Genomic DNA, 19,215 nt, shown 5'->3' with positions numbered 1-19,215 from the left:
CTCTTCATCCCATCAAACATCTCAAGCAGTGGAACTTAAGGGGCATTCTGGCTTATAAGTCTCTATATTGTTGGATTCTACTTGCCATTTTTAGATTTGTTGGTATTTGCCGGTCATTTGAAGAAAGCTGAGCTCAGCTTCATCGCAACATTATTGCTCATGCTGCCGGAAACCACCAACTCTTATTGAAAACGAATGAGTTCCAGTTGCTTTATCGCAGAAAATTGGCCTCTGTGTGAATGCTGTAGGCATTTGATAGACCGCTGAGAGCTTAGCTGTTTAGAGTCGGCATTTAATTCTTGTAGCGACGGCATCCAACCAGGGAATCTGATAAGCAGCAGGTGGCAAAGGGGATCTTAAATGCTATTGATTGTTTTGAAGAATGAGAATTAGCCATAAGGTGTTCTCTAGTGTGTTGTGTGCACTTGCGTTTCAAAAGCAGATGTTAAGTCACTGTTAATGTAGAGATTTAGAACAGAAGTATTGGTTGTTCAGAAATAAACAAATAAAACTCAAGAGCTTGTTTCTTTGTTAGCTCTGAAGTACCGTAAATGATGTTTATTAAGCCAGACGTTTGCTTTTGCGATGTTAAATGTCACTGCCATTTGCAGAAACCTTCTACAGAATAGCATATAATAGAATGGCATCTTTAATGACACCTGAGGGTGGGTTTAAATGGTTTTAGTAGAGCTTTTCTATATAACACATAACAGTAACGTAACATTACAGTATAATTACATTGTAAGTACAGGACCTAAATGCACAATACATATATGGAACAGGACCAAAAAAAAAAAAAAAGAATTTTATACAAACACGCACACCAGACAAGAGATTCTATGTGCAAAATATAGACTGGACAGGTGAATCTCCAAAAGAAAGAAAAAAGTAGGTAAGTATGTAAGTACTTTTCACCACAGAAGAAGAAGGAAAAAATTTTAATAAAAAAAAAAAAACTTTGACGGCTTCCTTTTTTTTTTTTTTTTTAATTGTGACAATTATAGAAGGTTGTTTTCGCCATGCGATTAAAACAAATAAATAATAATAAACCTAATTGAGACTTTTTGGGCCCTATTATACACCCGGCACAATGCGGCACCAAGCACAAGTGTATTTTGCTAGATCTGGCCTGACACTGTTATCATTTTCACATCCTGCGCCATGTTGTTTAAACAGCAAATGCATTTGTGCCCATCCTGCCGGTCTGAAACAAGGTATGTTTAGGTGCATTGTTGGCATTTTGTTTAAATGAGCAAAAGATGGTCACATGATAAATATTCAGATTTCCCATCCCCCCCCCCAGTTTTTGCTGTCACATCGTATATCTACACTCATTGCAAATCATTTGAACTTTGTGTCAGCACGTCATAAATAGAAAGAGTCAGCAGTTTTCTGTCAGGGATTTTGTTGCTGTGTCGCATCCAGTGTAGATAGCATCACTGATTATAATAAGTTCTATTGTAATTTGTTGCGTTGCGCTGCGCCGCTCGCGTCCGGTGTTGACACAGTGTAAGTTAAAGTCGCTTTCTGATGATGCATTTGAATTTTCATGCCACGTTATTTGAAATAGCGAGGGCCAAACATTTTTCTCTCCGGCCCGCTGGCCGCCTATTGGCTTAGATCGTTAAAATATGGCCCTTTATCTCTCAATTCAGACTTTTTTTTTTTCTCTGAATTTATTTTTATTTATTTTTTCTCTGAATTGTCAAATTAAACTTAGAATTCTGAGATATAAAAGTGCCATAAAAGTGCTATAAAAGTGTTAAAGTGCCATTTTAGGTATAGTTGCCTTTGAATTAGAATTGTTTTGTGGATTTTTTTTGGGTTTTTGTAGGGGGGGGGTTTTTGGTGTGTGTGTGTGGGGGGAGTATAGTGTGATCTAAAAGGTGTTTTTCATAGCTTATTGTTAGCACATCAGATGATTGCTTTATCCATTTCTATCTGATATTGTATTTTATTTTCAGGAACTGTGCTGTAGAGTTGTATATGACTGAAATCTTATATCACAGCATGAGTAATTCATATCACATTATCCATTTATGCAATATGGTCCAAAGTTTGTGGTCAATACATAATAAAGAAACATCACCAATTCACCAAGACTGAATTTATTTGATCAAAAATACAGTAAAAAAACAGTTATATTGTGAAAGATTATTGCAATTAAAATTTTTTTAAATTTGCTTTGAAATGTATTTCTTACATTAATTCAGTCTTTAGTGTCACGTGAGCTTTCAGAAATGTTAATAATATGCTGTTTTGGTGGTCACTAAACACTACTTATTATCATTATTGAAAACAGTTGTGCGTTTTAATATTTCTGTGGAAATTTTGTAACATTATAAATGACTTTACTGACACTTTTGACCAATTTAATGCATCCTTGCTAAATAAGAGTTTAATTTCTTTTAAAGAAAGAAAAAAGAATGAAAGAAAATAGAACCTACTGACTCCACACTTTTGAACAGCAGTGTGTATACAGTATATATGTACAAAATTGTTGTTTTTGATTTAAATTGAAGAAAATGTGGATTATACATTAAATAGTGGTAATGTCTATTTTTCAGCAAGCTCAATTAAATGCAATTAAATTACAAATGAAGTTTATTTTATGTAAATATTATTGATTATTATATCATTACTTTGCAGATGCAAACCAAAATATTTATTATAAACTATTACGTTTAGCATAAGCGCAAAACAAAAACCCCACCTGAGCTAAAAACCAAAAACCGTCTCAAATATGTACCATAGTATAAATAGTTTTGGCTATAAATAGTAAAATTGGCTGACACATTTTGACTATCATATTGTATATATTGCTATACCATCACTCAGCCAGTTTTGTGAACAAGAAAAAATGAAGTAGGGGGAGTACAGAGCCTTGTGGCACACCTTTGTTGAAGGCCAGAAGGTGGGAGGTAAACTTCATCTCCATTGTAGAAAAGCGCGCTGCCGGCAGCACTTGGCTGGCTCAGTGCCCATATTACTGTTTTAGAAGGTGGATGATATTGAAAACAGAAGTGAAGTCAAAGAACAGGACAAAATAACTAGATGTTTAATGTCTCCAGATGATATAATGTGCAATGTGTCGATGATGCCAGGTTAATGTCAACCTCCATCAATATACATGAGTGGGTGGCTGTTTTCAAATGCGAACTCAACTTTGAGATTTCAAAGACGATCCTGAGGGTAAATGTGGTTGTTCTGCCAAGGGTTGCTCAATAGGAGGCATTTATAATAGTATAAAATATTAACTTATTAAATAATTCAGATGAGGCTTTTGAATGTCAAATAAATTGGTTAACAGCCATTCAGATTTCTCTTTGTTTGTTTTCTTGTGTATTGGGATATACTTGTTTTGTATTTTGCCCATAGCATCTTTATGATATTATATATTTATTATGGCTGATGCTCAGAGACATTACGCATATTCATGTTTTTGTAGGATTTTCAGCTGTGGAACTTGCTTTAATGTGTGAGATACAGCATCTATTCTGTCCATGGTTGCTAAGAAGTTTTCCTTTGCTTTGTTTTTGAGTATGGGCTGTTTAAGAAGCAGCTCACACTCCTCGAGGAGGCCGAAGGAGGCTTTGATCAGTTCACACGCAGCTATAAGAGTTACGGAGTACAGCGGATGCCAGACAACAGCCTTGTCTTTAAGGAGTGGGCCCCGGCCGCCGAGGCTCTGTTCCTAACTGGAGACTTCAGTATGTCTTTTCTCATTCTAAGGCTTTTCCCCTAAAGCCCTAGGCGCTTGCCGTCTTCCTATCGGGTAGTACTGCAGCGATTAGGCGTTAAGCAAAAATACAATATTAAGTTAACTTCAGCCAAAACTTAAGTTAAGAATCTAAAGTTCAGCTAAATGTCTTGTCTTGTTGATACTGTATTGTTCCTTTGCAGAATTCATAAATCATACAAGAGTTAATCTGTCTATTCATCTATTTCTTATGTCAATTTTTAGTTTACATTTTGTTTGTTCACTTTGACAGACCTCTGTGTGTGTGTGTTTAGGTTAAGACAAAAAAAAAAATAAAAATAAGGATGCCTTCAAGGCTATCTGAATTGCCTACAAGACCAAATGCACTCACTCACTCACTCACTCACTCACTCACTCACTCACTCACTCACTCACTCACTCACTCACTCACTCACTCCCTGACTTCTCATCAAGAATGTGCATGAATGCAAGATTTGAAGGCATTTACTTGTCTTTTCTAGTCATTAGGAAGTGCAAGTTTTTTTCTTGAAGTAATGAGCCAGACTTTACAGACTGCAGGCCAAATTCTGTAGTCTTTGATCGCATGGTAGAACTTGCATTGCATTTGAATAAACAAATGGTTGTTAGTAATTTTATCAAAGTGAATGCAAATTTGGCAACAGATAGATAAGCATCACTATTACTGTTTCTCAGTATTTGAACAAACTCCTAACACTAATTATTAAAATTCAGCATAAAGTGTGCGAAAAACATAGATTATAATTCAGATCATGCAGATTGTTGAAGTGTTCAACTCCTGATGAATTTGCAGTACAAAACTGGCAGCTGTGGTCAAAAATTCACCAACATACTGGTACATGTATATTAACATAGAAAATTATATAATGTTAATATATTAAACTTGAAATACCAAATTGGCATACAATGTGATCTTACCAAACACATTGCACCATCCTTGCAAGTTTTGTGCAGACAAGAACCACTCACTTTTTCTTCAGAAAATGTGTCAATTAGGGCTGCACAATTAATCGAATTTCTAATCACAATTACAATTACGGATGCCACAATTACGCAATCGTTCAAAGCAGCAATTAATCGTTCAAAGCCCACTTATGTTATTCTGCGTGCTTAAGATGTTTTTTTTTTTCCATTGTTTTCATTTTAGTTTTAGTATAACATTATAATACCATGCATATTTTTACCTTTTTATTTAAAGAAGAAGCTAATCCAATGTATAGTTGGCATTTGATGCTTATTACTGTAGAAAAGCAATACAAGTTTATCAGTTAGTGTTTTCAGCTTGTTTATTTTCATATAAAAATATGCCATGCTGTTGATTCAAACAAAGGTATGAACATCATTCATTTAATCGTAATTAATAATCGCAATTACAATTTCAAAAGAATAATTGTGATTTTTGTCATAATCGTGCAGCCCTAGTGTCAATGACATTAAGTATCAAATGGGGAAAGTTTTTAACTGCAGTTCCTTTCTTTGAATAGATGGCTGGGATAATTTTTCCCATCCCTACACTAAAAAGGAGTTTGGGAAATGGGAGCTGCACATACCCCCAAAAGAGGACAAGACACCTGCTGTCACTCATAACTCCAAGCTGAAGGTGAGCAGACGCATTAGCTGGTTTGTTTACTTCTTTAGCCTGAATGAGGCACTGAGGTATTATGAAGCCTTTATGTGCTGTCAAGATGGCTTTAATATTCAGCCATTTTATGGATGGCGTGTCAATGTTAAAGATACAGCAACAGCTGTGACTTTCAAGCCATTTGATGGTCTTCAGCAGCATGTTTTTAATAACACAGCTCCAGTTTGGAGTTTCACACCCATGAGGTTTAAAACACAGAGCATTAATTTTAAACAAATTGAAGCGCAGTCCTGCGGGATCAGTTGGACTCTTCACTTAGTTCGAGATTGTACATTCAATTAAAGTCAACAAGCTGAATGGACTTTATTTACTTTAACACACATTCTTGATATAATTGTGAACGATTCATCCGTGCATGTTAAAAGTAATCTTGCATCAAAATGTAATAACTTGCTCAGCTAATTTTCCCTCAACTATAGGCCACACTGGCAACGAGTCAATTACATACAAAACTGTCCAAAATGAAGAAAACGGATACAACTTAATAACTTAATACAATAACGTATTAGTAAATGTTAAAATTACTGTAATATTAAGATGCATTAATACTTTAGATTTATTTTTCATTGTTAGCTCTTGATAAAGGGGTAGTTCATCAAAGAATGAATGTTGTCGTTCCAAATTATAAGAATGTGGTTAAACTTTGAGACACAGAAATGTGTAATGAGTTTCTGTCCCTCCACTGAAAGTCTAGGTAACCAAATTAAATCTGTTCATCATATTGCATTTCTTCTCAAGACTTGCATTAAACCAATTAATGTTGATTCATTTTGTGATGCCTTTATAGGCATTTTGGAAACTCTTTTGAAGAGATTTTTAGCATGGTTAAGCCAAATACAGTTTTAGAGTTTTTAGCAAAAATAAATAGTAAAAACCTGATATAATACATTTTTCTCGCCATGAAAATAGCCACAGAAGCTGGCATGCTGGTAAACATAAATAACAAACACATTTTGGATCTTATAAGTTTTAGTTGCCAGCAGGGCTCTGAACCGGTTCAAGGAACAAAAACGAAAACCGGAAACAAATTAAATTTTGACAGGAACAGAAACAAAATCAAATTTTATAATTCCGAACAGAATCGAAAATTATCGAAAATAATAATGTTATTTTATCGTTCCGTTTAATATTTGAAATTTGCTGTCAACCAATCATGAATTCCAGTAGTACGGCCTATGCAAATGTGGCGCTGTCGCCAACGAGTGAAAGGTCCACTCAGCTGTGAACTCATCATTGGTAAGTCACAATAGCAATGCACAGCCCTTAGAGTTTATCTGAGGATAGTGTAAGATGAATTCAACAGATCACACGCACCTGCAATGCTTCTGTGAATGGAAAAAAAAAAACAGAAAAACTAGGCTTACATAAAAAAGGAATAAAGGCATATACACTAAATATATTTCACTTAAATCATATTGACAGATTAACGAAACAAGAAAAAAAAAAAGCGTTAAATTACGGTTCATTGTGACACGTTTCAAAGTTTTCAGAAAGGAAAACGAAACAGCAGAGTGTATTTTTCTTTATTTTGCAAAAGCTTTACAGTTTTAATTATTTGCAAAAGCTTGACAGCTTTGAATAATGTCTTGTTTCTGTATAACCAACCAGCGTTGGTATGACCATCGCACCGACGCCTTACGCGCACACACAACATAATTTTGCTATATTGAAGCCTGTTCATTATCAAAATAAAATACAGTTAAAGAAACAAATACAAAGTTACACGGCTTCGTGGTACAAAATTTGTTGCGTGACAGCGCCTCACTGACGGTAGCCATTGACTTCCTACTGTTTGGTTATCAAAAATATCTTTAAAAATATGGTTTAAAATTAACTCTTTGTGGTTTTCATATGATTTTGAAAAAAAAAAAAATAAAATACATTTAAACAGTTTTCAAGAACAGTTTACATTTAATGACTGTAAACATGTCATATGGTGTAACCATCAAGAAAAAAAAAATGTTCCTTACACCTTTGAATACAATTGAGTGTACATCATAATAATTTTCAAAAATGATTTTAAATATAATTTTCAAGCTAACTTTGATTTATTTTATCAAATTTTTCTTTTTTTTTTTTTGGAAACATTGTGAATTATTCATTCAAATATATCATTAAGCTGCACCACAACATTTTACAGCCTAAACTAGTTTTTCCTTATAAAAATGTCAAATTATCTGATATTTCAAGAATTTAATTTGTTTAATTGACCTGTCGGTAAGCCCCTCCCATCAAACTCAGATGAGCCAATAGCAGGGATCAGAACTCGGACATCTTTAGGTTTCAGCGCCATAGAGAAACATTGGAAGATCCGAAGCTTTCATTGGTTTGATGGTGTTTATGCTACAAAAATGGCAAAACAATGTGCCTGGGGTACTTATAACACTAGGGGTGGAACGGTTCAAGTTACTCATGGTTCGGTTTGTATTATGGTTTCAGAGTCACAGTTTCGGTATGGTTTGGTATGTGTTATGTTTAGAGAAAAAAAGGAATATATTGTCAAATAAAGTAAAGAAAATAAGAACAAATAATCTAATTAAAAGCAACAGAACAAATAAATACAACCGAGCAAAGATACAAATAAAATAAACAGTGCTTTTCAGGTTTTTTAGGTAGGCCTAACAGTTTTTAGGTACAAAAGTTGAATAAAGTAATCAAATGTAAAAAAACATTACACATTTGACTGTATAAATTCAAGATGAATCCTTATTAAAGTTACAAAACTATTCAGTCAACATTGATTAACATTAAGAAACTGCTGTTACTTTAAGACACGGATCCAGTACACTGATACTGTACATTCAACCAGCTATGTTTGCTAGGATACTCACCAAGACAGGCATTTTGAAATATTTTTTGTGTGAATTTGTCCTTTCAAGCATGACTTGAAAACGAACTCAATATTCTTTTTAGTTTTGAGTTGTAGTTGAAGTCGATCTTTTGGGGCGCTGTGCAAGTGCTTGCCGAACCGTGGGTGGAGAACCGCACGGTTCAGTTGTTTTTATCGAGAACCGTTCCACCACTATATAACACTGATTCCAGGTATCCTGAGAGGATGGGCAATGGAATTTATTTTATTCCATTTCCTAAACCCAAACAAGACAGAGCAAAAAGTCCCTAAGCATTCAACCCCAAACCCAATAAAGACGAAAACGTTCATTTTCTGGTTGTTATACTCTCATTAAGTTACAATTTTCATCTGCTCAAGCAAGGTGCTTCAGCAAGGTGTCTCTGGCTAAAACTAGCTAACGTTAAAGTTAATGAGTCTATGCTAACTGTTCTCACGTCATGTACAGTGTAAGAGAAAAACACATAAACAAGGTCTACATTTCTTTGCCTCTCCATATTAAACTGGTTAAATGTAAATTAATTTAATCTTACCCTGTGGTACGTTACCCATCATATTTATTTTACTTGATTAAATTAAATTGAAATGTAAAAAATATATTTATAAAAGTCAGTGAATGTCTGATCTTATTATTATTATTATTTTTTGTTTAAATTAATTGACCAAAAAATAGCATCATGTCATTGACCCAGTTGCTGAGATTAATTTCTAATCTAACTGCTTACAAAGCTGGTACTGTATCTCTGTATTTAGTCCAGTCTCTTCCGCTCAATGCTGTCCAGTATGTGGTGTGACACGCTGGCAGAGGCTTGATTGATGGCAGGTAGATGCCACTCACTGGGCACAGGCTGCTATTCTGGTTGCTTTGTTCCTGCTGTCTTCCTGGGTCAGGATCTGGAGGATAAGAACCAGATGCAGACTCTGGCCCTGTCCCAGTTCAGGCCCTCAGACTGGACTCGGATGATTTGAGTGTCGACTGGATTATGTTCCCAATGAAAAGTGGTCCGGCCAGAGTTTAATTATGCAGGAAGTGGACTCATATCATCATGGAGAGACCTTGTGTAGTTACAAAAGGTGTTTTATGTGCCTGTTGACTAAATTCAAGACATTTGTGGTAATATAAGTAAGGTAATATAATATGGGTAAGAGAAAATATCCATAATATATAATTTTACATGTTAGCAAAACTAACTTTAGTTAGTCATTAAATGGAGGTGTAAAATTAAATTAAATTAAATTGGTTTGGATTATGTTATATTTCATTTGTATTGTTATTTTTTTATGAATTAAATTAAATTAAATTAAATTAAATTAAATTAAATTAAATTAAAATTTAAATTAACGCATTAAAAGCATTAAAAGCATGGGGAGGTAAGAAATATTCATTGCCAGTAAATGTTTTCAATAAAGCTGCGACATGACCCTAAAATGACAGTACAGCAAAGTCACAGACATTAAATGAACTCAGTAAGAATTTTGTCATCATCCATTTATCCTCCACTTCACCATGCTTTCATTGACACCATGTGTCTGATATTTTCTGCTGTTTTCTCTCCATCGGTCGGTCAGGCTCAGCATCTGTTCATTCTCGCACTCTTTTCTGGGTAATTATATAAACTGGCAAACCCGTGGTGTGGTGGTTTGGCGCTCCCGCATGTCCTCAGGTGAAAAGCTGCTAATGATTGAGTCCCACTGGGACGCTGCTCTGTAGGTCACCGGCAGGTGCCAATGGCTCTGTCATTACCTCTCGCTGGCAGCTTACGGAGGGGACCATCAAATGATCCATTTGCTTTTTGGTTTTTGGAAGAGAGAGATAAGGAGACTCGGGATGGAGCGCTCCCGCGGGTGCATTCACACGGTGAGAGACGCTCCGTTATCGATCCGCTCTCCTATACTGACAATCTTGTGACTGTGCGCGGCAGCGTGGAGGTGTGATTTTTTGTTGTATGTTGTAGTGGAGAAAATGCTGTTTTTTTATTATTTTTGAATAATCATACCATTTAGTATGTTTTTTTTTTTTCTTTTTAAACCATTTGGTTTCCAATGACACAGGAAGTGTCTTCGTAAACAGTGTTCACATTGTGATACCTATATCATTATACACATTGATGTCCTCATAAACATTTATTTGTATGTGTATACAGTCATGGCCAAAAGTTTTGGCAGTGACATAAATTTTGTGTTTTGCAAAGTTTGTTGCTTCGGTATTATATATATTTTTTTCTGTGTTTCTATGGTATACTGAAAAACAACGATAAGCATATCATAAGTTTTAAAGGCTTTTATTGGCAAAAATAAATAAATAAAATATGATGAGTCAATATTTACAGTGTTGACCCTTGTTCTTCATAACCGTTCGCTCTGTCATGCTGGATATTAGATTCTGGGCCAAATCCTGACTGATGGCGATCCATTCTTGCCTTATTAGTTCTCAGAGTTGATCACAATTTGTGGGCTTCTGCTTGTCCACTTGCTTTATGAGGACAGACCACAGGTTCTCTATGGGATTGAGATCCAGGGAGTTGCCTGGCCACGGATCCAATATTTCAATGTAATGATCTTCAAGCCACTTCTGTATCACTCTTGCTTTGTGACATGGAGCTCCATCATGCTGGAAAATGCACGGATCATCACCAAATTGCTCATGGATCATGGAAGAAGTCACACTTGCAGGATGTTTTGATACCATTCTTTATTCATGGCAGTGTTTTTGGGCAGAATTATACTCCCTTGGTTGAAAAGCAACCTCACACTCATGGTAGCATTCACCTTTTCTTCCCAAAACAATCGATTTTCCAGATGTCCCAAACAGTCGGAAGGGAGCTTCATCAGAGAAAATAACTTTGTACCAGTCTTCTGCGGTCCAATCCTTCTATTTCCTGCAGAATTTCAGTCTGACCTTGACGTTTTTCTTGAAGAGAATTGGCTTCTTTGCTGCCCTTCTTGACACCAGGCCGTTGTCCAAAAGTCTTGGGCTCACTGTGCGTGTAGATGCTTCACACCAACCTGCTGCCATTCCTGAGCAAGTTCGACACAATTCTTTAGCTGACTCTTCAGGAGGAGACATCCTGACACTTGCTGGACACTCTGGGAAGTCCTGAAGACTTCTTCACTGCAGTCGAACCTCTCTTCTTTGTAGCAATTTCCTTTCATGTGAGGCCATTTTGATTCAAAGCAATGATGGCTGCACGTGTTTCTTTGGAGGTAACCATTGCTTACAAGAACACAATGATTGGAAGCGCTTCTTCCCTCCTTTTATAGCAATCAGTCTGCTCTTACAGTCTAATTATTATGATAGTGATTTGACCTGACTAGTACACATTCACACTTTCACATGTGCTGCTGATATGATTAGTCAGTTAATGTTAGCTGGCCATTCTGTGTCAGGATCAAAAAACAGTGAATTTTTTATTTTTTAATTTTTTGGTGAAAAGTTCATTTTTTTGGCCTATGAAGCTTTTAGCAATTATTTAAAATAAAATGCATCTGATCACTCTACACAATAATCTAGTGAAATATACACAAAATAATAAAAGCAATGTGAATGAACACCACAACAGCTTAAGCAGCAAACTTTGCAAAACACAAAATTTATGTCACTGCCAAAACTTTTGGCCACGACTGTAGAATAATAAAATTTAAATTTCTCAGGGCCATCTAGTATTATCACAGTTTTTAGAGTTATGAGATCGTATGTTGTATTACATTGAATTGTCAATAAAATAATTCTAAAAGTTGTGCTAATATTAATATTAAATATTTTGATATATATGAAGAATAATGGAATTAAAAATTATAGCATTAGGGTCATGTAATATTACCAATATTTTAGTTTAGTTTAGTTTAGTATAATCAGATTGGATAACTCTTAAAATTGTTTTAATGCTAAATTTTATTCTCTCTACAGGGTATATACACTCACTGGCCACTTTATTAGGTACACCTTCAGAACTGCCTTAATTCTTTGTAGCATAGATTCAACAAGGTGTTGGAAACATTCCTCAGAGATTTTGGTCCATAATGGCATGATAGCATCACGCAGTTGCTGCAGATTTGTTGGCTGCACATCCATGATGCAAATCTCCGGTTCCACCAACTCCTAAAGCTGCTCTATTGGATTGAGATCTGGTGACTGTGGAGGCCATTTGAGTAAAGTGAACTCATTGTCATGTTGAAGAAACCACTCTGAGATGATTTGAGCTTTGTGGCATGGTGCATTATCTTGCTGGAAGTAGTCATCAGAAGATGGGTACACTCTAGTCATAAAGGGATGGACATGGTCAACAATACTCAGGTAGGCTGTGGTGTTTAAATGATGCTCAATTGGTACTAAGGGGCCCAAAGTGTGCCAAGAAAAAATCCCCCACAACATTACACCACCACCACCCGCCTGAACCATTGAGACAAGGCAGGATGGATCCATGCTTTCATGTTCTTTACACCAAATTCTGACCCTACCATCTGAATTTCGCAACAGAAATCAAGACTCATCAGACCAGGCATCATTTTTTTTCCAATCATCTATTGTCCAATTTTGGTGAGCCTGTGCGAATTGTAGCCTCCGTTTCCTGTTCTTAGCTGACAGGAGCGGGACCCGGTGTGGTCTTCTGCTGCTGTAGCCCATCTGCTTCAGGGTTCGACGTGTTGTGTGTTCAGAGATAGTATTCTGCATACGAGTGGATATTTTAGTTACTGTTGCCTTTCTATTATCTCTAACCAGTCTGCCCACTTTCCTCTGACATCAACAAGGCATTTTCGTCCACACAACTGCCGCTCACTGGATATTTTCTCTTTTTCGGACCATTCTCTGTAAACCCTAGAGAAGGTTGTGTGTGAAAATCCCAGTAGATCAGCAGTTTTTAAAATACTCATACCAGTTCGTCTGACACCAACAACCATTCCACGTTCAAAGACATTTTAATCCCCTTTTCTTCACCATTCTGATGATCGGTTTGAACTTCAGCAAGTCGTCTTCACCACTTCTAGATGCCTAAATGCATAGAGTTGCTGCCATGTGATTGGATGATTAGCAATTTATGTTACCAAGCAATTGAATAGGTGTACCTAATAAAGTGGGTGGTGAGTGTATAATATGTAGAATAATGGAATTAAACTTTCTCAGGGCTATCTAGTATTACTACAATTTTTAGAGTTGTGAAATTGTTATGTTATGTGTTGGGTTGTGTTGTTATGTTATGTTGGAAATTACAATAGTTTTTCAGTTCTGGCATCTATAGATCCTGTTGCTGTACAGATCAATGAAAAAAACACACTCTAACATTAAATTCACACATTGCCTTCAAATGCCCTTTAGAAAGCATAGCTTCTGTAGTCTAATTAGAGACACATGATGAGTTTTTAATATCTGCGAGTGTATAGTTTTGCTTCAGCTATAAATAACAATGCCGATAGTACACAAAGGATTAAATGACCCTTTCCGTTTCTGATCAATGCTTTTGTTCTGGCTAATAGCTTTATTTTAGACCGCTCTAGAAATCATCTTCTTCATGAGGAAAAAACAGTGTGCCGTAATAAACTTTTCTTGACATGGTTACAAATCACATCATCAAAAAATACAAATTCTGTCATTATTCACTCATTCTCATGTCATTCCAAACCAGTATCACTATTTTTATTTATTTATTTATTTATAGTGTCCAAGCTGCTTATTTCTATACATTAAAACATACCTGTACATTCCTCAGAATTTTCTTTTCTCAAAATTGCAAGTTTACCTCTCATAATTCTGACCCTCTTTTCTCAGAATCACGTTATCTCACAAATGCAAGTTTATCTCATAAAGTCTATCTCAAAATTGGGATTTTATTTATTTTTAATCAGAATCCTGATTTCTCAATTGTGACTCCATTTTTTTCTGGTTGTTGCAGGTATATATCTCACATTGTGTAGCTTAATCCAATTTTTTGGACATAGTTACAAATCACTTAAGTAACTAAACAAACAAACAAGCAAATAAAAAACATCTGTCATTATTTATATATGTATAAACCCATGTCACTGTTTTTCTTCTGTGAAACAGAAGTACATTTATTTAACTGAATGTCTAAGCTTCTCATTTCCATGTATTAAAACATACATTGACCACAGCTCAAAAAGCATCTCAAAAATATATTATGATATTTGTATGGTGCTTTTTGTCATTTTTGGATCTTAACAGCCCTTGTCCCCATTCACTTTCATTATATGGAAAAGAGCAGCCTAGACATTCTGCTAAACGTCTCATTTTGTGTTTTCTGGAAAGTCATATAGGTTTGGATGCATATGCCTGTAAAGCAAGTACCAAGCTAAACATATACGTAAACACATTTTTTTCCCGGAATCGCTGCACGTTTATTGCCACACTTGGTGCTTACATCAAAATGGTTATAAAATTGATAACCAGGCAGTTTTCTCTTTTAAAAAATGCACTCATAAACCATTCAGAAGCTGCCTGTTGCCACAAATAGTTTTTCTAGAAACCCGATGCAATAAATTCAAAAGTCATATTTTTTTTTTCAGTATAAAACCTCTTTCACCTCCAGCGGTCAGACTGAGCTTAAACGTCCTCTTTGCTTGTACAGTGTGACCTTTCTGCATGAGATTGGCCCTTTATCCCTGCTCTCTGGCAGCTGTAAACACATTTTCTCTTGCCTGCATTACCCAGTGCCCTTTGCTTGTGCCCACGTCCCGACCCTCTCTCTGTGCCCTTGCCGTAACATCCCTCATTTGTCTCTCTTCCCAGGTGGTTGTTCACACCAGAGCAGGTGAGCGGCTGTACCGAATCTCACCTTGGGCAAAGTATGTGACCAGGCATGAGAAGTCCGTCATCTATGATTGGGTACATTGGGACCCTCCTCAACCTTACATTGTAAGTGATTATTTCCCCCCAGCACTGGTGTGCTACAACCTTTTATTTTTTAGTGAACCGTAATGGGTCCTCAATTTTCAACCCTTGTATTTAAGTATAACTGTGTCATGTAATGCATTTTTAATTTTAATGACCAGGTATGTGAGAATAATTTGGAAGTTTATTATAAAATATAAAAAAGGTAATTGTAACTTTTTATCTCACTTTTTTTCTCCAAAGAATTGCAAGTTCAAGTCTTTTTTCTCAGAATTTTGTTTACACATCACACAATTTTTTTTTTTTTTTTTTTTTGTAATTCTGAGTTTACATCACAGAATTATAACTTTTTTTTATTTGAATTGTAACTTTACATCTCACAAATCTGGCATTTTTCTTGTAATTTTGAATTTTCATCTTACAATTCTAACTTTTTTTTTATCAGAATTTTAAGTTTAAATCTTGCAATTTGGAAAATTTTCTTGGTATTCTAAGTTTACATCCTGGAAGTCTAATGTTTTTTTTTAGCAGAATTCTAATATTTTGCAATTTAGGTGGATTTTTTTCTCAGAATTCTGAGTATGCATCCCAAAATTCTAACCTTTTCTAAATTTACATCTCACAATTCTGATTTATTTTTTATTTTTTTTGACACCTGACCACATGCACATGCAGAATTCTGCATAATGGGAAATTGCGAGGAAAAAGTTGTTTATCCCATGGCGGAAATCTTCTTTCATAAAACAGTACTCTAGTTAGGGCATGTGTGCGTACTGTACCAAGCGAAGCAAACTGTTTCTGGAAACAGAAGGATGTAACTGCTTTATAAATACAACATGAGCCATTTCATTGCTTTCTACTTAGAGTAATTTTACTTTAATGTCAAGTCAAGACTGTGAACATCATCTCCTCAGACTATGAATTATATATGCCCATTAATGTTCTCCAGTCATGATTTGGTGAGATTCCCCAAATTAGCTACTGTCAGCTCTGTTCAGCGGCTCCATCTTATCTTCAGTTGTATGTACTGTGATGTTAAATTTGGATGAAGAATTATTCCAGAGATATTTCCCTGCTCTTTCTGCGCCAGCACAAGCACCCTCGTCCACAGAAGCCCAGGAGCTTGCGGATATACGAGTCCCATGTTGGCATTGCATCTCCGGAGGGCAAAGTGGCATCTTACAGCAACTTTACACACAACGTGCTGCCTAGAATCAAAGATCTTGGTAAGTGACTGCGTCGTTAACACAAAACTGTTGAGATAATGAGGGTTTATGCCTAATAGACTTTGGTTCAAAGTGACTTTATCATGAGTAGTTATATATAATCTATATATATATCTATATCTATATCTATCTATCTATATATATATATTAATATATATATATATATATATATATTGCTTATATATATAGATATATATATATAGCCTTATTTTATTGTTTTGTTTGATTTTGGGTTTTGTTTTGTTTTGTTTGCATTGGTTTTTAATGTTTGTTTTGATTTGTTGCCTTAGATTAATTAGTGTATTAGTTACATTTCATTGAATCAAATTTCTTTATCCACACATGGATTTTATTTTATTTTATTTTATTTTATTTTATTTTATTTTATTATTTCTTTGTGTTATGATTTTTTTGTATTGCCTTACAGTAATTATTGTCTTTGTCAGCAACATTTTATTCAAATAAAATTACTTCATCCATTCATGGATGTTTTTTTTATTGTTATTTTTTTCTCATTTTGTTTGCCTTGGCTTTATGTTGGTTCTGTTTTCTTTTATTTATTGTGTGTGTGTGTGTGTGTGTGTGTGTGTGTGTGTGTGTGTGTGTGTGTTTTTTTTTGTTTGTGTTTTTTTTTATTTATTGTGTGTGTGTCTGTGTGTGTGTGTGTGTGTGTGTTTTCATCTTTGACAGTTCTTTTATGAATGCTTTAAACATTTCTTGTAACATGTGAAATTCAACGTTTATATTTTTCTCTGACCTTTTGAGACAGAATGTTTAAACAATGATTTTTTATTTTATTTTTTTTACTTAGAATTTTGCACTTGTTTTAATACTCTTTCTTCCTTCAAATCATTGTGTTAGCTAAACTTTTCATATGAAAAGACATTTCAGACAGGGAAGATAATTACTACATAATGTTTTGCTTTTAGAGAGACACTTTCATTTTTCTCTGCTAACAAAAAACAACGGGCTTCATCAGTACCAGGTCTGTGAAGCACTTTATTCTTTTTGATGCATCTCAGAGAAGTACTTAAGTACTATGGTAGTAGATTATTACCATGTTTTTTGGAGGTATACCATGACAATACCATGATATTCTTTAAAATACCTTGCATGACTAATAAGGTATCATGCTGAATGGATATCTAAAGCATTTTGTACAAAAGTATATATCAGAGTACCATGGTATTTCATCACTGTATGCTGGTACCATCACAGTACTTTTTTGTAAGGACACAAGCATTATTTTTTAGCCCAGAGAGAGGTTATGCCAACGTTCCTCCTTCATCACAAAGTATCTGAGCTTTAGTGGTGCTTAACCTGACGGACCTGCCGCATTGAGCCACTGGCCCTGGCGCCGATGTTCTGGGGACATTGCAGGTCCTTTTCTGCAGGTCAACACCCAGTTTACAGGCTTTAGCTGTATGTTTGAAATGTTCATTAGTGCTGTCGTGGATGAGGGCTGGAGAGAGGTGTGTTTGAGTGTACCGATGTGTTTTGGAGATGCAGGGGGTATTTTCAAGTGTTTAACTGGCACAGAAGATGAGACTTGGAGTGACCGAGTTGGAGTTGACAAAACCACTCTAAACCTGACTGATCTGGTTCTCGAGTTCTTGAGTCACAGCATTTAACATCTCACTGAAAGAGACAAACATCAGTGAATAATGACTTGATTTCAGGATGTTCTTCTAAATGCATGGAAAAGAGCAACCAGCATTTGATAACATAATATGGTTACACTTTATTTTAAGGTGTCCTTGTTACAGTGTAATTATACATTTAAGTACTGAGTAATATTAATTAACTAAACGTACTTACTATGGTTAGGGTTTGGCTTAGGGTTACTTGCATGTAATTATGTATAATTAATTGTAATTATAATCGTTTTTTGGGTAAACGATCCCTTTAATAACAACCATTATCTTTTGCTTTCTGGATCCTGGACTCTGTTTTGAAACATTTAATGTTGACAGGAAAATTTGTCAAGAGATGCCTGCGGTGCAGATTTTTTTTTTACAACAGAAGTTCCAGACATTTATCTCAGTCAGAGAGTCTGAATCTGTTGATGTGCTTATAAAAGGAGTGTGCTTTTTGGTGTTTGAATTAGATGGTACTTTTCTTCATTTCAGCATGAGTAGATTGTGGGCTTATTAAATCAAAATTTCTCATGAACTAGAATTTCACTTTTAGAACTGGAAAAGATCACTTTTTGTTTGTTTTTTGTTTTGTTTGGTTTTTATTTATTTATTTATTTATTTATTTATTTATTTATTTATTTATTTATTTATTTATTTTTTGTTTGGTTTATTGTTAAAGGGATAGTTCATCCAAAAATGAAAATTACCCCTTGATTTACTCACCCTCAAGCCATCCTAGATGTATATCACGTTCTTCTTTCAGACAAACACAATCAGAGTCATATTAAACATATCCTGGCATTTTCAAACTTTATAAATGGCAGTAAATGGCTGTTCAGTAGTCCAATAGAAGTCTAATAAAGTGCGTCCATCCAGCATAAATGTGCTCCACATGGCTCCAGGGGGTTAATAAAGGCCCAAGATTTGTTTACAGCAGCAAAGGAAGCAAAGTTTCCTTTGTTTAGTAAAGGAAAACCTGTCTCCTCTTGGCTTATATTGAAAACCTGCGACAAATCAAACAAAATTTAATTCTGTTTTGTTTTGCTTTCTCCTCTGTGCTTCCATGTTCATCACTTCTCACCGCACACCTACACCAATCTATCTATTTGTTTATTTTAACTTAATTATTTTTTCAGGATGAATTGGGGATGGCCTTCTTAAATCAAAATTTTAACTTTAGAACATCACTTTTAAAAGTAGACAATCATAGAATCATGGAATGGGCTCTTTTGGACAATGTACACATACCTCGTATTGGGCCACAGAGGCCCCTGAGGGC

The 19,215-nt window shown here is 35.2% G+C and overlaps 1 protein-coding gene across 1 annotated transcript in view; it reads left to right on the top strand.

Annotated features, from left to right (window-relative positions):
- LOC109104275 (1,4-alpha-glucan-branching enzyme-like) overlaps positions 1–19,215 on the top strand; it is a 129,696-nt gene that overhangs the window by 15,582 nt on the left and 94,899 nt on the right. Inside the window, exons 2-5 of the mRNA XM_042770918.1 lie at positions 3,541–3,710; positions 5,224–5,339; positions 14,972–15,097; positions 16,164–16,299. Coding sequence (XP_042626852.1) covers positions 3,541–3,710; positions 5,224–5,339; positions 14,972–15,097; positions 16,164–16,299 — 548 coding nt within the window. The remainder of the gene's footprint in view (positions 1–3,540; positions 3,711–5,223; positions 5,340–14,971; positions 15,098–16,163; positions 16,300–19,215) is intronic.

This window comes from Cyprinus carpio, chromosome A15 (assembly GCF_018340385.1).
Source record: "Cyprinus carpio isolate SPL01 chromosome A15, ASM1834038v1, whole genome shotgun sequence".
NCBI classification, from domain to species: domain Eukaryota; kingdom Metazoa; phylum Chordata; class Actinopteri; order Cypriniformes; family Cyprinidae; genus Cyprinus; species Cyprinus carpio.
The sequence above is the reverse complement of the archived record's forward strand: the minus strand, read 5'-3'. Positions and strand labels throughout refer to the sequence as shown.